The sequence below is a fragment of the Pezoporus flaviventris genome, unplaced genomic scaffold (genome assembly GCF_033815535.1).
Source record: "Pezoporus flaviventris isolate CSIRO_AGI_PZ_B2104156 unplaced genomic scaffold, CSIRO_AGI_Pfla_v1 ptg000081l, whole genome shotgun sequence".
Taxonomy (NCBI): domain Eukaryota; kingdom Metazoa; phylum Chordata; class Aves; order Psittaciformes; family Psittacidae; genus Pezoporus; species Pezoporus flaviventris.
The window spans coordinates 3406898-3433119 of record NW_026892629.1 but is presented as its reverse complement, the minus strand read 5'-3'; the positions used below and the strand labels follow the sequence as shown (position 1 = coordinate 3433119).

Genomic DNA, 26222 nt, shown 5'->3' with positions numbered 1-26222 from the left:
TATTAAAATTAGTGTGTAGTAACCATTTATGTTTAGCTTGAATAATAAAATTTTAATAGTTGTAGTATCTGTCTGCCAAATAAGGTATTTCCTGGATTTAAAATTCTGATTTAAGGAAACACCTCTTTTATTCAAAGATAGCTGATTTTACATGGTCATAACTTCTGAAAATCTTGATACTCTGATTCCAGCAATGAAAAAGTAGTAAGAAAGAGAATATAACAACTGGTTTTGTGATTACTTACAACTACCTAGTTTATTTCCTTGTTGGTACTGTATTTTACCAATTTGCTTTTAAAATACACATTCTGTAAGGTCTTTGAAAAGCAGACTTTAAAATTTTGATTTAATAATTATCAGTATAAACATGATAAGCAAAGTCAGTGATAGTTTTCCTTTGCTACTTTCCCACCATTAAGTCTTGTCTTTTGTGAATAGGCAAAACATTTACACCAGTGAGAAAGTAGTTTGGACCTCAGCTGTGAGGTCTTCAGCTGCAGACCACAGCTACTCTGTTCTGTAGGTCTGTCTCCAAGGCAGTGACAGTTATTCAAGATTCAAATCTGTGATGAGAGTAGCAGCAGTGTGATAACATAGGACAAAACAGGTTCTCTCCTTAGATTGAGAGGTCACAGTTAACTGCAGTAAAGTGCACAACTATTATCACTTCTGGTCTGGGAATCCTAAAAAACCCCAAACAAATAATGCTAATACTGAATTAAAGTATGTTTATGGACACATAAATACACCAAGTAAGCATCCTGCTCCTGCCTTACACTGTTCTTGATGAATTTAATGCTCTCCAAAAGTAAAAATATTGCTGAAATTTTCCATTGTGAGGAAATAGTTGTTTTGAACCGCTAATGATGCTGGAGTGAAAATAAAGCAATAAATGATACATTCTTCTAGTGGAGATAGTCTACACAGATGAGTTCATTTGAGATGCTCAAGCAAATTAAAGACTTATGACTTGAAATTTGCCTTTTGGGGGAATGCAAAGTCAATGACCTGATAGGGAAGCTGGAGAATTTTACAGCGCTTCATACTTGCCTTTGAGTGAAAGAAACTGCATTCTCAGTCTACACACCTCTTGTGGAGAAATTGTAGTTTAGGATGAGTAACTTTGTATTTGAAAAAAATATTGTTACAAATCAGTGATTTTTTTTTTAATTCTTGTGGGTGTCAGGCAGGTTGAGCAATAGCTACTGCTCTGAGGGACTGTAGATTTAGTCAGTGATTTACTTCCAGAAATAAGTTCACATATTGAAAGATAATTCCCCTCCAAATCTTCTTCCCAAATGACCTTTTATACAGGTCAAAAATGAGGTGTGTCAGCAGGGGGTGAGATGATGGGTTCCATGCAGTGATGGCTGGACAGTCACTGCAGTGCCTGTCACAAAATTCACTCCTTCCACAAGCAGTCACATCAAGCAGTGTCAATGTTTCACTGATTGCAGAAGCATGAAATTGGTGGATTCCTCTCTCTTGTGTTGCAATATGAAAACCCAGTTTGCTTGTCAGGAATATGGATCTCATACAGACACTAACTCTCAGTTCTTAATTCGTTAGGAGTGGTGTGACTTCTGTTTTCCTGTTTGCTTGGCAAGACCTGCTGAGAATGGTTGGAAGTGTGTCACCTCTACCTAAGTGAAGTTATTTTTTTTCGTTGTACAGCCTTTTCAGAAAAGACAGGGTTCCCCGCAAGGTTGAAGGAAACTGCAAAAATGGATGGACTTGTTTTCTGTGAAAACTGTTACCACTATGGTACCATAGAAGAATTTGTTTCCGAAGGAAAGTTTTGCAGCCAGAAATGTGCCCAGCAAGTAAAAAACAAGTAGGTGCTTTTATAATGCATAGAAACAAAGAATTTGACATAAATGCAGCATGAAATCAAAGGGAGATATTAAGCAGGCACATTTTGGTGAATTTCCTTTGGTTTCTAATGTTCTTCCACTGTTTTTTATGTAAATGCTTTAACAGTATTTGGTTTTGTCAAACAGTGATGTTGAAGGCAGTGTTTTTTGCTCAGTGTGCTGTGTTCTACTGTCAGATGTAAGCGGTAAAACAGTCTATGGGATGCATGAATCAGTGTCAGACTCCTACCCTGTTTCATAATCATGAGAATTAAGATAATCAGTAATGAGATGGTTGGTGTGGTAACTTAATTATAATTAAGTGCAAGAGCTATGTTATAGATGACAGTGAGTGAAAACATGGACATACTGTAGTTTCTCAATTCCTTTTAGCTTGTTAATCTCGTCATAAAAGAAGGCTTGTCTTAGTGTGTCCATTTTGTATTATATATTACTGTATTATGGCAGTTTTTAACATCTATGATTTGTTTTGTGCATTTTCCTTCATTTTTAGCTAATTGCTAAATTGCTTTGAAGTGTTCAAAATAAACTGATTGCTTCAAAGTTTTCTGTTCTGATTGCATGTTTAGCAATTTGTACATCATATACCAAATTTCTCCAATTGGATTTGTCAGTCTTAACAATTACCTTTGCTTTTCTGTCTGTAAGCTGCCCTGCAGTCCTGAGCATTTCACAGTTTGCTTCTCCTTGAGACCTTATGGTACATGGGAAAAGACACACTGTTTAAAACATGCAGAACTTGTTCGGTGTAACCTGACAGCTTTCTTTTTCCAGTTGCTATTATGTGTCTTTCAGATTAGTTCATCTGACAGATGTAATTTCTGGTAGCATTTCTAAAAATATATTTGGTATAATACTCTGGGACCAACTTGACCTTCACATTTACTCGCTGTTTACTTGTTTTATGAATATGAGAAGTGAAATAATATTGGCTTTGTGTCACTGTGTTACTCTTGTAATAGAGAACCAAAGGAGGAAAAGCGCAGTGTGGAATGCAATGGGGAAGATGATTCCAAAGGCATTCGGAAAAGAAAAGCAAAGTTACCTCTCAGAGAAGAGTCCAGGGATAATGGGGAGAAGAAAGAGAATCCTGATGAAACTGTTAGTATGCGTCATAAACCCATTCCTGCAAGTATTTCAATGGGAGTTTTGCCTTATATTGCAATGTCAGTAATGTCATCAGTCTACAAAGAGAAGTGAGGGCATCACTCTGTCAGCACCACAATAACTAGTTGATTCACTTACCAATTTAGTTATGCCTCATCTGTAAATTGTAATTATTGACAATGAACTGATAAGAGCTGGTTTTGAACTCTTTTCCTTCCTTTCTTAAGAAAACAACAAAAAGAATTTAAAGGAAAAAATGATACTAACCTAAGACTTGTTATATGTTCAGCATAGAAAAATAGGAGTACGTATTTGCCAACACCTGTCACTTTGTCACTCTGCATATAAATAAATGATTACAGACCAATAATTTATTTACAAAGAAAGCTACATTGCAGTTAAGAAGAGAATAGTTTTGGTTTTCTCAGTGAAATTTGCCTTAGAAAATTGTGGGTAAAGTTTTGATTCTGGTTTATGTTAGTATAATGTCTTCTGGGGTACCTTTTGGTTTTTTCCTTTTGGATTTATTCTTCATTTTAGAATTAACTTATCACAGTATCTTCCCATAATGTTTGTTTTCCTGCAATATTTGTTTTCCTCCCAGTAGCTCTGATACTGCTGGGAGGAGCACAGTTTTGAGGGAGAAGAGGAGAGCTCTAGAAGTGCCAAATTGTCAAAAGGCTGAAGACAGTAGGGTTGTTGGAAGGGAATTTGTAGCAGTCTGTACAGCAGTATCTTAGGCAAAAGTCAGGGGATACTTCTGTTGCCTCCATGTGTCTGCCTTCCTAAATGGGTACTTACTCTCTTCATCTATTCAGCAGTTAACAAAACTGTTAATACACAAGCAGTGAAATAAATAAAAAGGATCAGTGCCATTTTATAGTTAGTAAACCAATTGTACATTTGAAAAGAACAGACTAAAGCTGTAAGGGGTTTTCTTTTAAATTATTTTGGCAGCATGAACATACCAAAGATACTGCTATTTATCTCTGGTGCAGTAAGGCCTGCTGCAGGCTTTGTGATCTGTCCCTGGTCTAGACAAGGCTGGCTGGCTGAGTGCTGGGAGTTGAGAGTCCTCTGTCATTTTCATTGTGTTTGCTGTGATTTGTCACTGATGGCTTGCTTTGTTTTTATTAGGCCCCTGCAGGTTGGTTCGAAATAGCAGAGAGCTATGTCAGTAGCCATTTAAATGAAGTCATAGACCTTGGATGTCTTCACTTTTACTGTACTAGACTTCTGAACTAATGATGTTACTATATTCTTTTTTTAATTTAGGAAGACAAACCTGAAGGAAGGATCTTGAGAGTCTCACAGAGAGCCAGGAGAAAAAGAAAAGGGGAAATAACAGTTTTGAAGCAAAGTAAGTTAGATTACAAAATAAAAATCTCAGCTATCAATTCTTTAGGTAGTATCCATCTCTTATTGTGAATTGCCAGCGTTGTTTGACTGAATTTGTATTCCCTATTGAATACATTTTTTTTCCAGTTCAGTTCTGTAAAAAGAGAGCATTAGTGTTACTTATAGCAATTAAGTTTTAAGGACTGAAAAATTGCAAGAGCCGAGAGAATTCTAGGGAAAAAGCCCATCACTTGGAGGTTGATTACCTTTTACAAAGAACCAGTTTATATACCTCTGGCAGCGTGGAGGAGGATATAGTGAGTGTAAGTGTAATTGATACACATTTTAGGGTTTTTTTTCATCCTTCTAAAGAGTGTCAATATTAAAGGAAATCAGGCCCATTGAATTCCCAGATGTTGAAAGACATGTATTAAAGTAGAAGTGAAAGTTTACTTTTGTTTCCTTGGGGATCAATTTTGTATCTACCGTATGTGCTGGAAGGAGACACATTAGTGGAACTGTTTAGGAATAATTGCTGTAATCAGTCCAAAGGGACGTACACTGCATCAGGCAGCATAATAAAACATATTTTAAATGAGTGCAGTTTTTTCAAGCTGATAGATACTTTTAGGAAGAATGAGAGAATAGTAGCTATTATACCTCCGTGGTACACCAAGCACAAACCTACATCTTGCCCTGCAAAGTGTTTCTTATGGTAGACTGGGAGCCATTACCAGAAGTTGCTGGGCCACTAATCATCACAGAGCTCCAAACAACTCTTCTGCACACTAGGCAGATGAAATACTGATTGAAGATGCACATAAAAGTTATGGAAGATCTCCCCCTGAGATAGAATTACTCCTGAAATAAGAATATTATTTCTACAGTTGTTTCTAGAGCTGAGGTGTGATAAGAAGCTTGTGAGATGCAAGCACAAAGCTGATGCTCTATGGAAATCACTGCTGTCCACTGACAATGATCTGTACAGATTTCTTCTGTTTGTTTTTATTTGGGAAAATGTCAGTTCAGCACAAGAGATTTGGAGTAAAAGACCAATTTATATTCAGAACCAAGCACATAACTGTGTTGTGCTGAGCAACACATCTTTTAAATGGTGTAGATAAAAACTGGGTAAATCACAGATAAAATAAGATGAATGTGCTTTAATAGTGTTGAGCGATCACTGTCATTTTGAATTTTGTTATCTTTTGGTTACATTATCAGCTTTCTTCAGGAGAGTTTGACATTGTTATTGTTATGGTTCATGTTTTAATTATAAAAGTACTTAGCCAGACTGTTACTTAAGGGACTTATTTCTCTTTTGAGTAGTCCATGGTCAGGATCGATCCAAAATCATGTTGACTGTGAGGAATCCTCCTGGCAGCATAAGCTTATGGTCAGAAATGCTAAGCTGCATGTGCAGAGGCAGCATCTTAGGTAAAGATCAGTAGAGCAAGGCAGAGGTGTATGAAAGTAAATACATACATGGCTACTCTCACAAACCATCTAGTTTTGAAGTTCCTGGCTTTTGCTAGTGTACTTAGTTCCTTATTTTCAAGGCCTAAAAGCTGTTACTCGCTGATGTGACTGTAGCCAATATTAAGGTAGACTGTAACCAATATTACAATTTCCATGCAAGTGTATGTGAGTATTCATACTATACAAGCAAACCTGAAACTGGAGATTGTTGTCATGTGGTAATAACATGATGGGGGGAAGAAAGCACTGGTGACTGTTTTGATGGCTTGGAGGAATTACTGTTAAATCATTGCCTCTCCACCCAAAACCATCAAACTACAAAGATGGAGTAGGTTAGAAGCATTCTGAATAGGGCTAAAGAATCAAGTATTTCAACTGTGATCAAAAAAAAACCAAAAAAAAAAGTCACAAGTTCCATCCATTTACAAATGCTTTCCTGGCAAAGAAATTCTCAGGAAAAAAAAAAAAAGTAAAATATTGAGCTACTTTGTGAGTTTAACTGGTCTTTTGGCACATTGGCAAATTTCATATCTTCATGCTTCTTATGAGCAATAAGGGAAAAAGGACAGGGGGCAAGGCTTCGTAAGTTGTTCTTGTCACCTGAAAGACCTTTTTCTTACTACTAATCAAATTTCTGTTGCCGGAAATCTTTCTATGCAAACCAGGAACCTTCGTGTTCCAGGTGCTGTTAAACCTACAGAGCTACTTCTTTCTAAGAAATAAATATTTCTAATAAGAAATAAGAAATAAGTATTTCTAATAAGAAATAAGTAATTAGTGTTTCTAATAAGAAATATTTCTAATAAGAAATAAGTATTTCTAAGAAAAAAGTAGCTCTGTAGGTTTAGCAGCACCTGGAACACGAAGGTTCCTGGTTTGCATAGAAATACTTATTTCCTAGAAATAAGTACTGAGAAACTCCATGAATGCATTTAATAAAATGTAGATTTGAGATAGGTATATTATAAACTTTGAAGTGTTGTTTAGGTTTTTTTTTTTTGTTTTTCTTCAGAAGTAACAGTTACAGCATTCCTTTGCTGTTGTGTGCTTCTTTACAGCTATATCCTCTAAAGGAAGGCAAGCATGGTGTTGGGCATCCTATCTGGAGGAAGAAAAAGCTATTGCAGTACCTACTAAGCTTTTTAAAGAGGTATGACATTCAAAGTTTAAGTCAGTCAGCTACCTAAGATCACGAAATTTCTCGGAAATAATTAAAAAAAACTAACTTGGAGATTTTAAAATTCCTTGGGAAAACCCTACATGATTAAAATAATGCTATCCATCAGCAATTATCAAGATAGTTGGAACATGTGAAATTAGTTACCTTTCTTTGCTTTTTCAGAGAATTCTGTAGTTGCAGATGAATGCTGTCAACTGAGACTACAGAAAGCAGATGCTTTTCCAAAATCTGCAAGTTCTAGCCTTTCCTTCTAATCTCTGAAGCTAAGCATCTAATAACATAGTCATTTTTTAATTTCATATCATTCTCTTCAAACATATTTAGAAAGGGGATACAAAGGTAATCTTTTGGCTTGTTGCTTTGATTATATTACCTGTCTTTTTGCAGCTCCTGCTGACATACGTTATTACATTAGATACTGGTTTGGCTTGTTCCCATTTGTCTGTCATCTGATTGGATGTTACATCATCATCTCTTGCTTGTCCTTTGGTTGCTGTGGTAGTCTTTGTCATTTGTCATTTCAGTGCTTTCTCTAGAGCTGCCTCTCTTGCTTGGAAGAGAATTCTGTACGCAAATTCTCAAAGCTTCCATTCTGTTCTCCTGTCTTGCAAAACCTGGCAAAACATGTGAACATGTCTCAGCTGCTGTACTTCTGCTATTATATCCCGTATTATTTTTTGATAGTTCTGTTCAAACTTGTAGTCTGTTTCTTGTATCCATTTCTTAGTTTGCTTTATGCTTCAACTGTTAAATCTTTTGTGCAGAGATTAGCTTTTCAGTTTACATGTGCATGTGATGCTGACCTTTAATTGGTGCTATTAGACATTACTGACATACAAAAATAAAGAACTGAGATAGCAGTGTAAAGAGTCCATAGATTTGTAGTGCAAGAAGGACACTTAGCTTACCATCCTTAGTTATATACCCCTGTGCTATTTACTGGTTGAAAATTTAACAAGAATCTGGATATGTAGTGCCTCTATCTGGAAGGCAGATTTACAGAGCTTTGCTCTGCCTCTCTGAAGTTCCATGAAATGCTCTTGATGGCACACAGGCATATACCAGCCTTTCTGGGCACTGTAGTAGTAAAGTCTGGAGTTACAAGATGATGTACTGTTTCCTTTATTTTTCTCCACAGTGTACCTTTCTCATTCAGTTCATATCATTTCATATTTTGTTTTAAATTCGTTAGCTCCTGGGTAACTCTAGGGTTTTATGTAGTGTGCAGTATTTAAAGTGTGGAGTGAAGAGAGAATTCTTAATAACACTCAGAAGTGTCCAAGTAATTTTCTACAGGTGCACAAACAAGCCACAGGAAAAGGAAAGTTAAAAAAAAACCAAGCAAAATAGAAAAAACCCACCCACCCCCCCCAAAAAAAAACAAACAAAAACAACACAAGAAACCCAAACATCACCACTGATTTTGAATCATTGTTTTCCATTTGGATTGTGAGAATTATTCTTATTTTTTCTCTATTTTTCCAGTTAGAGAGCAGTATTTTTCATTGTGCTTTTTTCATATCCTTATTTAGGAATGGTCAGGGTAGGAGTCCTTGCCATTTCTTGGTACTTAAATCTTAGAGTTATTTCTAGGCTGTGACTGACAAGCTGTTTCTGCTTCAGTAAAAAAATTATCGACCCCTGAATTTTGGTATTTCAATCCCCAGCTTCCCTTGTGTAATCTTTTGGGGTTTGTGTATGTTCTCGCACCATACGTAAGCATTTGTGATCCTTAGTTTGACATCTCCTCATTTGCTGGCTGCCATTTATTACCTTTACTCTTATTTTGTTCTTGTATCTCTCCTTAACAAAGTGTCTTTAAATGTTTCTTGTGAAGGTAATGTGTGATTACTAAGTTTGCCATAGCTTTATCTTGGGTGATGTGCTGAGAGTAATGCACAAAACTGAAATCTCTTGAAGAATGTTAAAGTTACTAGTCTTCTAAAAGTTGCCTGTTATATTGCTGTAACAGAAAAACAGATTGTGTTGCCTTAGAAGTTTTAGATTTGATAATGAAAAGAATAGTGATTAATTCATGTCTTAAATTTTAGGAAATACATGTGTGATAATGGCTTAATTTTTAGTGTTTTGTTTGTAGATTTTTGTAGTATTTGTACAGTAATGTTTATTATAATAATGCAAGGATAAACAACTTTTTGACTTAACCATTTCCTTCCTTTGTCATTTTATTTGTGCTTGCTTTTGCAAAATGTTGGTTACATTTTTTGCTATTGTTCCGCAGTGTGTCAGTATTTCTAGGATTTTAGTTTTCCAGAGTTTTTTTATCTGTGAAGTATTTACAATACAGATGGCATTAACTGCAAGTCTGTGTACCAAGGTGAACTTTAAAAATTTGAGTTTATTAATATAAAAAAAAAATGCTGTGCTTTCACATTTCACATTTCCTCTTGAGGAAGCGTCTGGAATTATGCATAGTGTAACTTCATTAAACATTCACTGATAATAATGAAGTATGGTGGTGTTTGGGTGAAATAACTTCTCAAATGCATGTTCTGCAGTCAGATACTCTGATGCTTTAACTGAGGTCTACAAAACTATCTAAGCTATTTTTAGATAGGGACTTAGAGCTGTGGTTAAACATCTATTAGCTGGCCACTTTAGGCTTATTTAAACTAGTCTGGTTCTCCGTTTCTGTTCCTCTTGACTGTATTCCTGCTCTTCTGCCATGCACTGCTTTTTTTTTCTTCTGGGTTTATTATTCAGTTATAGCAGTTGCAGCCAAAGCTACCAAAGAGAGGATTTGCTTCCTTCCGAGTAGGTGAGACCTCTCTGAGTACCTCCCTTCGTACTATTCTGTTTCCATTGACTGCAGAGGTACTGCAGATGGCTAGGGAGCATGCATAGCTTTTAGACAGGAACAGAAGGAAGGAGTGGCACATCAGATGCTTCTCCCATATTTTCCTGTAACCTTTTGGGACATAAAACTAGCTGTGAATTTGTTAACCTGTGGAAAGAAACTCTCTCTTCAGTTTAAGTTATTTTTCTGATAATCCCTCCAATTTAACATTAATATCCTTCTTTAACAGAGGGCAGGGAGCATGATACATGGGATGGTGATGCCTTCCAATTGAAAAAACTGTTCTGCTTAACCTTGTTTTCACTTTATCTTCTTTGAAAGATATTCCTCTGGGTTTGTTGTAATGGGTTACAAGGGTAGTCGTGTTCCTGTGATGCAAATGTATTCCTGAAAAACTAGCTAACCTGGACTCGGCATATAAAGGGGAAAATGGCATCAAAGGGGCCATCCCTATATACAAACAAGTCTCATATTTCTGCCAAACAGCTCATTTTTCATATCCTGAGATGCAGAAATTGAAAGGCAAACTAGAGCATCATTGTTATTATAATGGGAAAGATGACAGAAAGGTGTCAAAATGTTACTGAGCAGGCTGAAAAATCATAGAATCATAGAATAGTTAGGGTTGGAAAGGACCTTAAGATCATCTAGTTCCAACTCCCCCTGCCATGGGCAGGGACACCTCACACTAAACCATGTTACCCAAGGCTTTGTCCAACCTGGTCTTGAAAACTGCCAGGGATGGAGCATTCACAACCTCCCTGGGCAGCCTATTCCAGTGCCTCACCAACCTCACAGGAAAGAATTTCCTCCTTATATCCGATCTAAACTTCCCCTGTTTAAGTTTTAACCCGTTACCCCTTGTCCTGTCACTACAGTCCCCAACGAAGAGTCCCTCCCCAGCATCCCTATAGGCCCCATTCAGATACTAGAAGGCTGCTATGAGGTTTAAATATTACATTGTTAAAATGTTTTATTGACAACTAGTGAAAAAAGTTGAGAGTAAATCATGTAATCTTCTTTCCCTTAATTAACCTTTTTGCTAATTTTTTATAATTTTCTTACATACTCTCAAGTTTTAAGTCATTCTGGTATCAAGGTTGTTTTTAAACAATCATTTTCTCTTTTCCACTGTGTTTTTAAAAATATCAAACTTACTTTACAGTGATTTATGAATAAGAATCATTGTTCTTTTCCTTGTAAAGATATTCCTTCTCTTTTACAGTTTCAGAAGTATTGAAACTGTTCTTTTCCATTATAGTATCAGTCTTTCCCATACAACAAAAATGGATTTAAAGTAGGGATGAAGCTGGAGGGTGTGGATCCTGAGCACCAGTCGATATACTGTGTTCTCACAGTGGCTGAGGTAAGTAGAGGCTGCGAGCAACCATGGTGTGCAATTACAGGAGAGACTGAACCAAACCAGCAGTAGCTGAAAGAGCTCATTCAGCCCTCACAAGCAGACAGAAATTGTATGTGGGAAAATGTTTTTTAACTTAATAACACTGTATTAAATTTATCTGACAGGCATGTAAAGACTATCCAATGCCATACAGCCGTGACTGTCTACATGTATTTAACGTAAGCAGCCAGAAGAAACAGCATTACACTAGTTGGATGGTGTATGATTTTTCTGTAATCTTGTAGTTTAGATCTATATTTAAAAGACAAAATAAGCAGGAAAAACATAAGTTCACAACTGATATGTAGTAGTTTTATAGACGTTTGATAGTATTTACAGTTGCTGCATTCACTGATGCAAATACCAGGCACTTTCTTGTATTACAGTTGCGATCATCTTTCCAGGCTGATGGCCTCCAAAATTGCCTGTATTGGCAACTTCTACAAGTTAATATACAATATAAACAGTATACAATATATACAATATAAATGCAGTTTGTGGTTTTGCTACACTTTATGAAATATTTTTTCTCAGGGCTATCTTCTTTGCTTTTAGGAGTATAAATGAGAACCTGTTTTTCAGTTACATTTTAAGTGCCTGTCAAACATACCTTACTTTAGTTTTTAAATAGTTTAACCGAGGATCCTTTTTTGGTTTTGTTTTGTGAATTAAAATAGGGAAACATTAAAATTAGAATTAAAACAGGGGTAGATAGGTACTATGTCACTGTATTCTACGCAACAGCAGTTTTGCAGTTCATATTCTAATAGCCTAGGCTTTTGTGTTCCTGTTTCTGGATCTCTTCATGGCCCATAGTCATATCCCATTTCTGCAGATGTCTGTTACATTTTCTTGCAGCTGTTATGTCAGTAGATGAGTGACCTGGATTCCAGAGAGTTCTGAGATGGCAAACTGAAAGTTATGTCAGAGTATAAATGAAATACAAAACAGGATGACTTTGATGTCATGAGATTTTCACTGGTGACTCTCATAACTCAGGAAGATGTGGAGAATTTTTGTGCAGAGAATTTTTGTCCTGTTTTTCTCCTGCTCTCAGTGGTTAACTTATTACTTCTTGAAACAGTAAGGTTCTGGGTGATACCTCCACTCATTTCTCATCTTCAGTGTTCTCATTATTTCTCTGGAGAGCCTGTTGAGCATAGCTATTGCTGAGTGCTCCCTTGGATATTAATTGGGATAGCTTGAGAACATCATTATCTGTGCTTTGTCCATGATTGTATTGGATGTATTCATGTTTTTCTGTCAGGTTTCTGCTTTGTTTTGATGTTGGGTTGAATGTTTTTCAAGTTTTTAGACAGTAATGGCAACATCCAGCTTTTAGTTAATTCTTTTTACCGGAAGAGGAGGCACTCGGACTGAGAATACCTTTGCGTTTTTATTTTTTTTTATCAAATGAATTGACTCATCCAGTATTGGCTTTAGCAGAAGTAAAAGGCTGACTGAAAACTCACTATTGTTACACATAATACTTGAACAGAAGCTGTTGTGTGGAGGGCAAACATTTTAAAACACAGCGTTGTATGTTGTACATTCTTGCTTTTAGGTTTGTGGCTACAGAATACGGCTCCATTTTGATGGATACCCAGATTGTTATGATTTCTGGGTGAACGCTGATTCTTCAGACATTCATCCTGTTGGATGGTGTGAGAAAACAGGTCACAAGCTTCATCCACCGAAAGGTATTGTTTAATTGAAATGCGTGTGTTTCTCATAGTTCTGAGATTAAGTCTGTCTGCATAGTACTGTAATTTTTGGTTTTGGCAGAAATCTTTCAGTTTAGTCAGAGTATTTGAATGTGGCAAATTAAACTCTTTAAGTCTTGTTTAAAATCTGAAGCTTGAAATCCTACCTTTTTTATTTGGTGGAAATTCATAGAGAAGAAAATGAACTGTAAGAGTCACTCATAAGGCATTACGAAAGAAAATTAAGCAGTAAACCTAGACCCCAAATGAAGGTTTATTGCAAGTAAAATGGCAGCTTTCTGGTGACATGTATGCTTAAATTGACATCTCACAGGCATCTGAGAATCCTCTAGTGGAAAGTCTTAAGACATTTGCATTACTAGATACCGATCGTCATTATTGTACATGTGTTGGCACACACTAATAAAGATTGTGCTCTTTCCAAAAAGAGTAAGCTTGAAATAGAGGTGAAAAGAGGAATGAACAGATAAGGATGGAGAAAAAAGGGTAAGACTACAAGCCTGAAAGTGTAATTTGTACATAGCTTATGTAAACAGTGCTCAGGTGTTGAAATATGTCATTTACTCATGTTAACACTTTAATTTTGGCAGATGGAGGGCATTTGCACTGAACTGTACCATGAAAAAGGGATGAATGGGCTCCCTTTTGAAACAGGGAAGGGAATATGTGGGGATGAAGGGAGCAAATCCTAAAGAGAGTGAGAAGCAGATGAATGTGGTGTTTTGATGTACACAGTGAAGGTAGAATAATGTGGTTTAGAAGGGCTTCAAAACGATGAGTGTACAGGGTCAAGAGGATGTGTTACGGAGGATTATGAAACTGGATGTAAGCACTCAAGTATGGAAAGCGAGGGTAAAGCCACTGGAAGTGTAGAGTTATGGGGCCTGCCATTGTGGCAGAACACGGCGTTTTCCAGCTGAGCCTTGGAGAAATATGACTGAGTGTGTGCTGCTCATAAGCGCTCTGTGAGCTCAGCTCTGGCTACAGGGCAGGGAGTGCTCAGTGCTGCCACCCCCATGCCGGAGTTTTTCTTGAGGCACAGTTCTGCATAACTGCGTAGGAGTAGCAGTTTCTTGAGCATAAATTGGAAATTCTCAGAAGGTTAGCCTCCACTGAAGTAGTAAGCTATATGTAGCAAACGGGTAGTCCCCAGTTGTAGAGTACTGACGTTATTAATAGCATGCTTAGGAAGTTCTATATAATCTTTTCCATCTTAAATGCCTGTTTTAGAAAGCTTCATCTTTTGTTAACCATGAATTACTGCTGCTGTAGGAAAGTTACTGACTTTCTCTGAGTCACTTTTATGAAAGGTTTCTTTAGTTTCTCTTCTAGTTTTAATCTAGTGGGAAGATTGTTCTTTTCTGTTTATTTTTTTCAGCATACTGAAGTAGTGATTGGGGTCTTTCAATTAGGAAAGTCATGGAGCCTGTCAGAGGTGTTAAGGAAGACAAGTTAGGGGGTTATATGAAGGTGATTGTGAGGAATCTGGTTGTTATCCTGCACAGCCATGTACTATCTCCAAGTCATATTCTTGACTCTGAATAGCAAGATTGTTCGTTGATATTTTTATCTAAGACCTGCAAAATACTGTCCCCTTTGCATGGTTTGGCTGTTGCTTCACCTCTGTGGTAAACAGTTTTATCATTGATGAGATATGGTTTGAATGCAAAACTGCTTTTGTACTCAGGGGATTTCTTCAATTGGCCCAGTGCAAGCTTATCTTGCATGTGGGATGAAAGAACAAGCAGTATTGAAGAGTCATATTTTGGAAGGAGGCTGAGGGCAAACAGCTGTTCACTAGTTATACATACTTTTTCTAGTTTTACTGATATTTGTGGAGTTCTGTTATTCCAAGGGGATGAAGAACATGCTGATCTTAGGTTATTGGGGCTTCTTGTGTGTTTTTATTGGGTTGGACAGATTGCTTAGATTTCTCTGTGGTATAACATTTTAATGATTTCTCTTTAGTGCTCAGTGCAAATCGTATGGACGCTAAAACTATACTTGTTATGACATAGGGCACCATATCTTATATAAAATACCACTTAGAGAAGAACTGAAAGATTTGCATTAGTAGCCGTTCATTTTCCAGATATAATTCAAATTTATGACCTTCATGGTATAAATCACAAACAGTCTGGAACCTAGTGGCCTGAGAAAGGAGCAGAGAATCCTGATTGCATTTCTGTGCAGTGTGGCCCTGGTTAATCATTCCTGCAAGCTTGGACAGCAGTGTCCTGCTTCACAGGAGTGGTTTGTAAGGTGGGTGTATGCTCAGGGGCATTTGGGGGCTCACTAACTGACTCCTTGTTTTCTGAGTGGGTTGAAATTGGGTAACTTTCCAAACAGGCATAAATTGGTCTTCCCTGGTGAGTGTTCTGAGGCTATTTTATTATCATGGGAAAGGACTGTGGGTGGTGAGAGGGATATGAGAATGGAAGAATATTATTCTAGATGTTTTCTGATAGATATTTCTATTGTTGATCATTAAAATGGAAAGGATGGGTAAGTCTTGGTACCTTGCAGCAGGATGTCTGCCATCCTCTGTGGCAGCAGAGGCAACAGGTGGCTGCTGCTGGGCTGTCAGCAGGCACAGGGAGTGGAGCAGCAAAATTGAACTGGGCTTTATGGGAAGGAAAAAAAGATGGTGTTTCAGATGCTGTTTGTTCTGTGTGCACAGGTCACATTTCTGTCTCATGTGGGTGAGACCTGCAGAGAGGAAATGGCTGTGTGTGTGTTCCTAGAATTATCACGGGCTCTGCTGTGATAATACTGGTTTTGCCTGAATTGGCCAAGAATCATATGGATGCAAAAGGGAGAATTTGGTGCAGCAGAGGCTGCATGGTCTTCTGAAACCACTTTAGAGGAGCTGCTCTGCAGTTAGCAGAGAGCGGAAGAGCCTTGAAAACTGTCACCAAAGGTCCCAAAGTAAAAAATTGCATTGACTGTTCTGTTTCTACAGTGACTAAATCAAATTCACCTTTGGCCCTTTTTGAGAGATGAGGTTAAGAGCTAGAAATCTCCCTATCTCACTTAGTGACAGAAAGAGCCCCTTGTCCAGAAACTGTTTCATGGTCTACTGAAGCCATTTTTTTTTTCCATGGACATTGTTGCAGTATGAGTACCTGATCTCATCACACACGCAGTAGGTGAGAGTTTTGTGGTGTTGCCTGTGAACTTTGAGTCAGATTTGAATATCCTCTAAAATTACAAAGGAAAATTAAAAGTCTCAATACCACATTCCTTTAAAAATGGTTACAGTTGATCTACAGCTATAGTGTATCAAGACGAGGCAATTGAAGTATAAAGAAAAGTGCTGTTGTGTGGACTTAGAGGTTAATGTATATTGGCTAGTATTTAAAATGATAAGTGGGAAAGCCAGATGCAGAGAAGGTGAAGGATTCTTTACTTGCAGTTCCTTGGAAAGTATGAGGTTCTCCGGAGGTTAAACAGAGCAAATATGCCACAAATATGTCTGTGGCATGTTTGAGTAACACTTCAAATAATCAAGAGGTTGACACATTTCAGAAAAAGCAGTCAGTCACTGAAGTTCCTTGTGGTTTTGGTCTTGTTTTACTGTGTTGTAACTTAGGAACTAAAGTAGATGTTTCTGTAACTATTATTTAACAGGAGAACACAGGAGGAAGACCGTTTGCTTCCAACTCTTAGGATTGTTTTATAGATTAGAAATACAAACTGTTCCTTGTGAATTACCTTATGCAGTTCAGTATAACTTGAATGAACTTTATGCAGTTCAATATATTACAAATATCTTATTTTTTCCTTAAGAAACTAGAAGGGGCTTGTTTTGAACATGATATCAAAATCAAACTGAAGTCTCCTGAGTTCTGTCCTAGAGTTTTGTTTATATGACTAGTCTTCCTCCCAGATGAAAATTAAGCAGTTCAAATGAAACTCCTAGACAACTATAAGAAATTAGTAATGTTCAGCTCAAGAAGACGCAGTTTTGTTTAGTTTCAGTTAGTTTAAAGAAAGCTTGACATTTTGGTAAGGAAGCTCAGCCAACCCTAAAGAATATGATTCCTTTTTGTAATACCAGATTTTTGGTAAATAAAATATCTTTATTTACCAAATAAAAATAGAAAAGCTTTGTCAACTTTCTTCTGAACTCTAGAAGTTCCTGTAAAGTGTGTCCTCCTAAAATTTCAAATAATCCAAATTGATTCTCCCTCAGAGACTCATCGAGTTTATATTGGGGCAGAAATAATAGGTAGTTTTAAAGTAACTTTCCCCAACATAGTCATATAAAATTAGAATAAATAGTTAGTTTTACATAGTCTTTTCTGTTTTGAAATTTTAAGAAGCAGTTCAGAACTGGATGGGGAAAATAATTTCTTCAGTTATGATCAAATCACCTTCATGCACCTTCTGTTTCATGCCTGTCGTTTTTTGCCCTTCTTTTATGATCCTCATTTAGGATATAAGGAAGAAGAATTCAGCTGGCCCTCATACCTAAAGGCATGCAAAGCTCAAGCTGCTCCTAAATCACTGTTTGAAAACCAGAATGCAGTAAGTACTCACTTGTTACTAATGGCATGGAAAATTGCTAGTATGCTCATGTGTGTGGTACAGACTTGCAGCACATTTTAGTAGTGGCAGACTTGAAACCTGAAATTTAAGATAAAAATGTTTACAACACATACAATAACAACCTCCAATTCACCTCTGCAGTTCTGATCCATTAAGTTTTTACTAATCTGTTTAAAAATCTGATCTGGCACATGCAGAAATAGTATATTAAATGAAATTTAAGACTTGTTGTTAGTACTGTGTCTTGCAACAGAATGTTGTGGAACAAGCACAGTCTTCCAGAGAGAGTATCTAAGAGTTAAACTCAACACATTTAATTTTAACAGCATTGTTTAGGGCTTTTTTATTTCAAAAACCATGAGCCTCTGTGTTTAAGCATCTGTCACGTCAGCTAATTAGGCTGCTGCAACTCTGTTGGGGCAGCTAATTGTGAACTTTAGAAGTGACATGAATATATTGATTGTGGACATGGGGGTGATTTATGGATTTATAGTATCTATTTTCAATTAAATCTCTTTCTCTATGTAGACAGTGATTCCGTCGGGATTTCGAGTGGGGATGAAGCTGGAAGCCGTAGACAAGAAGAACCCGACTTTCATTTGTGTTGCTACGGTAACAGACATGGTGGACAATCGTTTTCTGGTTCATTTTGACAACTGGGATGAGAGTTATGACTACTGGTATGATGTTTTTGTTTTGTACCTTACTGAGACATATCAGAAATGTGATAGCTTTAAGCACTATTTTCTGTGATACTTTCCAGACTGTTGATACAGTTACCATACCAACTTCGCTAGATGTGGGATCATAGCCACCAGTGTACGTGGCCAACTAGAGGAATCAAATTTCCCATGTCAGGTCGCACATAAAAAAACCCAAGATTGGACTAAATGAGTATTTGCATGTGCTGTTACATCTGGAGCTGTGGATTAATTTTTATGAATTGCATAGTATCTTTTTTAATTAGCTAGTATATCTGAAATTGATAGCTTTAGTGAAGAATACACACCATGATAATGTGACTAACCGTACTTGGAGTTAGGTTTACATATTGTTGTAAACTGAAAAAAAGGCTGCATTTTTTTCCTAAGTTTCTTGATCTGCTGACATTATTCAGACTGAAAGGTAACCGTCTTCTGTATGGCATCTGTAGTAGGAAGGCATTCTGTAGACTTTTGTAGTTGCAAAATCTGGTTTCTCTTTTGCGTTCTACGTTCCTGTGAAAACTGGGATCCAGTTATCCTGATTTGTGTTAGAGATGATGTTTCTGCATGTTGTATGGTGGAAGGGCTTTGTGTATCTATAAAGAAAAGTCAGTGGAAGGAACAGGACATGCTATGAGCATAAAGATACTGAAGGAAGTTCAGGCTTTCGCTGTCACAGTGCAAGTTTGTATTTGCACTTGATTCTTCTTTTGACAGATCATTTAGAGCAAAGTAATATAACTTACATTCTTTAAAGATTAAGATACTGCAGAACAGGTAGGGTATTGTAAGTCTGTGTCTTGGGTTTGGCAGTGGCAACTTATTTTTACAGGTTTGGCTATACAATTAAATGAAGAAAGTTTTCTTCATCTGTAATTGGTAACTGCTTTAGGCACTACATCAATGAGAATGACGTGAAACTGTTATGTAACTTCAAAACTTTGTGAGTCTATCTCTTGAAATAATAATTGTATGAGCTACTTGACAAATAAGCTGTAGGAGAGCTAAATTATTGAAGCAGTGATGAAAAGGCATTTCTCTGAAGTCAAGAACTGAATATCAAGATAATTGGTCATTTGAGTCAGAGACCAGAAAGATAAGTGATTATTTCCATTAAGAAGTAACATAGAACATACATTTCCTCTACAAAGCAGCAGGAAACTGGGGACTGGGAAAAGGTATTCTGAATTTCCTGGTATTTGAATGTTCACTAATGTTCACTGAATGTTCACTAATAACAGTTTATGCCAGTAGTTAACAATGAAGACAAAAGTTAGGCAAGGCTTTTAGGGGAAACAATAGTGCAATATAACCTGTAGTTTGTTCCATGGTACCATAGGTATCTCTAAAACATTGCACTGTTGTATAGCAGATATACACTATATTTCAGGCTTGTTAATATTCCCATGTCAACAGGAATTTTGTCCTTCAATCCTCTCAGAAGAAGGGAAAGCACTTTTTAAGTACATAACCAGGCTTTACGTTTTTGTAGTCATAGTATTCTGAAGTGGGTTTTCTGAATTTTGTCTGTAGAACACATGAAATAATACCTTTTTGAAGGATGAGGGAAGATTGAAGTGGAAAATGTATAGGTGTTTGAGACATTACTGGAGTTGTATTTATACTGAAGCCAAGCTGAAGATTTGTTCTTTTGATGGAATTGTAAAATACCTTTCTCAAAGGAGCAAGAAAATGCTGCTGGAAATACTGTGCATTGAAATTAAAATCTGAGTGGCATGACCTACCTTTGCGTTGCTGTGATTGAAAACAGGAGTGAATAGAAGAGGGAAATAAAATGGGGTTCTTTTGAATGGCAAATGAAAATAATGGTTGAATGTCCAACAAAAAGAAAGCCTGGAAATGCATCCTGAATGTATCACACATTTTTAATTTTAGATGCCAGGTTTGTAGGGGCCTTAAAATACCTTAGGTGCATAAGTTTCACATATACCAACTGGTGTCTGTAACTAAAAATGAAAAGTTCTTCTGGGATTACTCAGAGCAAAGCCTCACAGTTTCCCTGTGCCTGCATATAAGTTTCAATTTCAGAATTACAATGAAGGAGAAATGATGTAGTCTACATATTCGGTTATTTTCAAACAAGTACCTTTTGTTTTCCATATACATTCTGTGATTTAGTTAGTTTGAGTAGATTGAATTTTTTCATTGAGGTTAAATATTTTGTCCTCTTTCTGGATAGCTGAAAGACGGTTGACTGATTTTACTGGACTTCAAGCAGCAGAAATTATTGTTATCAACTAAGCTTTTTTAGGTGTCAGGCTTTCAGCCTGAAGATAGATAACTCTTCTTGACTTTCCTCAGGGTACTGGAAAATACATTAATGGTTGAAAATAAGTACCCTGTCTAGAATTAGTCATTACTACACTTTAATGCATGGTGGTATTACTTTCTGGGCATTATAAATCCCATTACATTGTCCTTTGGCAGTAGCTTTTAGAGGGAGAAAAGTGAACAAGATTGTGAAATTTAAGACTCCTTCAGGAAGAAGATTTTTTACTTACATGATACAAGCTATCAGGTCTTTTTCATCTGTTCCATCTTTTTTGATGAAACGATACTTTTTTTGAGAGCCAAAGACATTCCCTCTTAGTGGAATTTCTAATTTTTCTTACGGTTCTCTGAGTCTGGAAATAGCATTTGGGAATCTTTGGGCTTGTCACTGCTTGCCCCCAGGAGAGGTGGAGAGATGCCTGTGCTGGATGTGGTGCAGCCCAAACTCGCTGGGTCAGAGAGCTCTGGCTGCCCTCATCCTTGGTTTGGTCTGATCTTACGCTGCAGGGAAGGTGCTAGTCAGCTTTTGGGATAAGCTTATCAGGAGTGTGAGAAAACGTGATGTCTCGTGCTTCACTCACCATTCTGTTCCTGTCTGTCTTGCATAGAAAAATTTTTAAGATGTGTTGTGAAGAGAAATCAGCTTTTGATTTTCTGAACCATTTTCTAATCTGTATGAGTTTTGGAACAAGGCTGGATTTTGGTGTGGGACTAAGAGGCCAGTTATACTCTCCACCAGCGTTTGCTACTTTGCTAGCAGCCAAGTCCTAAAAAGTCGTGCTCAGCTTGTTTCTTTTTTGAGGTAGTCAGCTTTGTTCCACTCTCTCATTTAAGAGGAACAATGGTTTTCGAGTGCTTATATTTCGTTAAAAAGAAGGTAAAACAGTCTTGAAGATCCATGAGACATAGTGCATGCTTTTAACTGTTTAAATGGATAATGGACTATTATCTGATCTTAAAGCTCTAAAATTTCATGCAAATCACCATGTTCCTGTCTTATTAGACTTTAAATGGAAAATATGTTAATGTGGCTTACTGTATCACCTCTAGATGAATAATCTCATGGGCCATGTTTTGGGAAGTTCTGACCTAAAATAATACCAGTTTTATACTTGTCAATGATGAAGTATTCTCAGTTATGCACTAGATGGGGCTGCAGAATGGTTTCTATGTTTTACTCGTTTTATCATAGAATCAGAATCATAGAATAGTTAGGGTTGGAAAGGACCTTAAGATCATCTAGTTACAACCCCCCTGCCATGGGCAGGGACACCTCACACTAAACCATCTCACCCAAGGCTTCATCCAACCTGGCCTTAAACACCGACAGGGATGGAGCATTCACAGCCTCCCTGAGCAACCCATTAGAGTGCCTCACCACCCTAACAGGAAAGAATTTCTTCCTTATATCCAATCTAAACTTCCCCTGTTTAAGTTTTAACCCATTACCCCTTGTCCTGTCACTACAGTCCCTAATGAAGAGTCCCTCCCTAACGTCCCTATAGGCCCCCTTCAGATACTGGAAGGCTGCTATGAGGTCTCCACGCAGCCTTCTCTTCTCCAGGCTGAACAGCCCCAACTTCCTCAGCCTGTCTTCATACAGGAGGTGCTCCAGTCCCCTGATCATCCTCGTGGCCCTTCTCTGGACTTGTTCCAACAGTTCCATGTCGTTTTTATGTTGAGGACACCAGAACTGCACACAATACTCCAGGTGAGGTCTCACAAGAGCAGAGTAGAGGGGCAGGATCACCTCCTTCGACCTGCATCAAAAGGTCACTCTCCTTTTGATGCAGCCCAGGATACGGTTGGCTTTCTGGGCTGCAAGCACACACTGAAGCCGGCTCATGTTCATTTTCTCTTCGACCAGCACCCCCAAGTCCTTCTCTGCAGGGCTGCTCTGAATCTCTTCTCCACCCAGCCTGTAGCTGTGCCTGGGATTGCTCTGACTCAGGTGTAGGACCTTGCACTTGGCATGGTTAAACTTCATGAGGTTGGCATCAGCCCACCTCACAAGTGTGTCAAGGTCCCTCTGGATGGCATTCCTTCCCTCCAGGATATCAACCGAACCACACAGCTTGCTGTCATTGGCAAACTTGCTGAGGGCGCACTCAATCTTTATACAGTTAGATGACTGACATGTCACAATCAAGAAGTTGTATAAGCATTCTTGAGGGCATACTGTTATTTATGGGTAAAATACATGTGTGTATGAACAGGTTTTAATAGATAACGTTTTCATTGCAGGTTATATCTGCATTTAATAAAGTAAAAAGCAAAATACCAGAAGGTTTGTTTCCCCAAAAGGGAAAATCAGATGTTATGTCAAAACTGAAAATGAGTATAACACATACCGCTTATTTTAAAGAAAATGATGATTGCTAAATAAAACTTCTGTCCAGATCTTCAGGTGGAGACCTGTTTGGGGAAATATTTTTCTAGAATTGAATATTCATTTTTTAGCAATGAGCATTACTATCCATCTCTCTTGATCTGAATGTAATGAACTGTATATATGAAACAGATTTTGGGGAGAAATTGACAGATGAAAGCAATCAATAAAAAAATGCTAAGTTGTCTTCCATACCTAAGTCTTCCACTGGGACGTGCTCTTGTGCCATAACTTAAGGGTTGTTGGACTGCATATATGTTCCTTTCATACAGAGTTGTGCGTGTACCGGGGGGTCATGCTGTCAGCTGCCCTCAGCTTTCCTTATTGCAGAACTTCTTCCTGGGCTTTTATGTCATGCAGCTCTTCCCTGCATTGATATCTTCTCTAAGATGTAGTTAAACTGCCTGTAACTCAGTGGAGCTGCGGCTTGTTCTGTCCCTCTGAGTGGCTCTTTTAAGGGTTCAGCTGGCACACTCTTCTGCTTTTGGCTCCACTTCAGCTTCCTGAGTTAGCTTTCAGTTTCCAGTATAGGTAATAGATGTGTTTTTCTCTCTGGATGTTCTGACATTACAAAAAGAGTGGATAGCAAGCAGCATGAATTTTGTGAACATTACAATCTTGGTTGATTAGTTGAGCATGTGTGTGTCTCCACTGTGTGGTAGAAGGTGGTGGTGCTCTGTTGAGGCCCAGGGGTAGATTGGTTTGGAGGTACAAAATTCTTCAGCTCCAGCTGGTGGTGGTAATCTTTTTTGGTCTAGCATGCATCCTCATAATTCATGGATCATTGTGTTTTATGAAGCGTGTGAGTCAGGTGATCTGCCTTCTGTTTTGGAAGAAAGGAGATAAAAAAGCTGTGGGATGTGTCAAATTGATTGTGAAAAGTCAGAGTGGTCTTTAGCATTCCAGCTGACATGTCTTGCGGTAGGCCATTGTTCTTCCAAACTAGATAATATATCCATGAAATAACACACATTAAAACATAAGAGTTTTGTTTTCAACTGTGTATGACTTCTACCGATCTCTACTTTTTATTGCTAAATGGACTGTTAGAAGCTAAAAGGCTGTGTGAAATCAGTAGGTAAAGATGGACTGTATGACCTTGTTTTGCTGGAACAGGGATGTTGGTTTTTTTTTCCTGAAGCCACCATGGTTACAGGAGTTTCTTACAGGCTGTAATGGCTGGGTTTTTCTTTTAAAGCAAATCAGAATGTTGTGGATGTTTTATAGTGCTATTTTGCAGTACTGTGATGTGTAGCACTTGTTACTGCATGTTCCATGTTCACTGCCATTGCTGTAATGTCAGAGCATCGTCCAGGAGTGCATCTTTCATTGCAGCATACATTGGTCACTTGCTTCTTGAATCTTCAAGGCAAGAAGTGTGTGCAGTGGCATTTACTTTTCCGAATTTTATAAAAATGTATGTTCAAACTATGCTTGAAAAAGCAAAACAGAAGAAATGCATTTAGAAGGTTTGTCCTGTCTTGTTTGCAAATTTAACTCATGAGACTTTTGAAATAATTGGTGGACTTTACTCCAAAACATTTCAGGAAGTAAGAGGATACCTTATCCATGTAAAATTCTTCCATGTAAAACTCCAGCTTGAGCGGGATAGGACAGAGAAATGCTGCCCCTCTTGGCTTGTTAGCTTCTCTTCAGAGTTACTGTTAAGTGAAAGGAGGAGGACAAAGGGAGCGTGAAGCACTCACCTTTTCTTTAATTTGTTTGGGCCAAAGCATTTCTAGGAGTCAGATGCTGAATTTTAACCGTGCAAAATTATCACAGAAGTCCTCTCGCTTGCTTTTATTAGTGGCAACTTCAGTGATTTTGAGAGTAATTGCTGTGATACTATAAATACTAGTTACATACTCTATAGCTTTATATACTGTAGTAGGACAAAAAGTTCATTTTCTTGAAGTGAGTTGAATCCTTGGCTGCTGTCTGAGCCATTACAGAGTCTGTCAAAGGTAGGTTTTATCTGCTAGAAGTTGATCTGTTCAGCATCATTAGAAAGAAATACTAGCAGAGCTCTTCCATACATAAAGCTGCAAGATAATTATAGTAGGTTGGCCAATATTTTTCATCATTAGTGCTTGACTCTTTTCAGGTAAAAGGCTAGAGGAGTGCTTGTTGTGTGTGAGTCAATGCTTCTGAGACACCCATCCTGCATTTCTGTTATTGAGGTATACCCATACTCCATGGTGAATGTTAGACATTATGTAAAATTGCTTTTCAGATTTTTTAGAAATTATTGGTGTTATTGTTTATAGTCCAGATATGATGTTTTCCTTTGGTTTTCTTTTATGCACCAGAGGTTCAAAACTGCAATGTGGGAGTAGCCCAGGATTCAGTCTAGTCTTTTGTGTTGTGTTTCCCTTTACAGTCCTTAAAACATGTTTCTGTTCAAGATCTGCAGACTTAAGATGTTAGTGCGCCTGCTGTTTTGCTTTTGACTTCCTTTTCTGTAATGCACAATTCATTGCACCTTCTTAGGTATTACAGATTATCAACATGGTATTTTTTAAAAAATATACAGTACCACTGCTAATTAAAAGAACTTAATTAATATGAACTTCCATCATGCTAATACTTTCTAGGTAGATACTGATAATGATTATGTTACAACAATCAGAGAGAGCAGACCCTCTGTTCAAGTATTTTGCCTTGTTGAGGAGAAAGGAAGGGAATGCATATTACTCTACAGCCTAATGGCTGACACATTAACTTCAGAAAGGGATTAAATAGAAACTGGATCAGAATGAGGGTTTCAGTATTTTATGCAATGATTATTGTATATGAAGTAAGCATCTTTATGCATGGATGCTCTGATGCTCTCTGCTTTTTCTTCTTTTCTCATTATATATTTGAGAAGTGTTTGGAAAACAGCATTCAGCAGGAGGGAGAGACTTTCTATTTAAACTGCTGCTTGGCTATTTAAGCTTGGTTTCTTGATCATCCCTGGGGAATGAAGATCTTAGCTACATCAGCTTACTCAGACAGCAGTTTGTTGGCCTTGGTGGGTCGTTGGAGTGAGTGTGGCACTGGGCTCATGGCCCCTGGAGAGACGGAAATGCTCATGGGATTCTCTGGAAGAGAGAGGGCACATAGCTGAGAATATTTAATGTCAGCTACTGAAGCACCCTTAGGCTTAGGAAGTAGTGTAAGAGAGAGATAATGCACTGTAATACTGAATTTAACTAACTAAAGAAGAAATACGGTGGGACAGACTCCAAGAGAAATGAAGTCCATAAGGACAGATGTACATGGGGATTTTCATGGTGAGATGCAAGTTTCTAGCTAAATAGAAGTAAACGATGTGTTTGCAGTGTAGTGCAATGCTGTGTAGACTAATGCTAGCTTTTTGCGT

General features: G+C 37.7%; 1 protein-coding gene across 9 annotated transcripts in view; it reads left to right on the top strand.

Annotated features, from left to right (window-relative positions):
• Window positions 1-26222, top strand: part of L3MBTL3 (L3MBTL histone methyl-lysine binding protein 3) — an 81046-nt gene that overhangs the window by 23188 nt on the left and 31636 nt on the right. For all 9 annotated transcript variants that reach the window (XM_061475000.1, XM_061474999.1, XM_061475003.1 and 6 more), the window contains exons 4-11: window positions 1675-1834; window positions 2837-2975; window positions 4257-4341; window positions 6857-6948; window positions 11058-11162; window positions 12763-12898; window positions 17361-17452; window positions 18002-18153. In XM_061475000.1, coding sequence (XP_061330984.1) covers window positions 1675-1834; window positions 2837-2975; window positions 4257-4341; window positions 6857-6948; window positions 11058-11162; window positions 12763-12898; window positions 17361-17452; window positions 18002-18153 — 961 coding nt within the window. The remainder of the gene's footprint in view (window positions 1-1674; window positions 1835-2836; window positions 2976-4256; window positions 4342-6856; window positions 6949-11057; window positions 11163-12762; window positions 12899-17360; window positions 17453-18001; window positions 18154-26222) is intronic.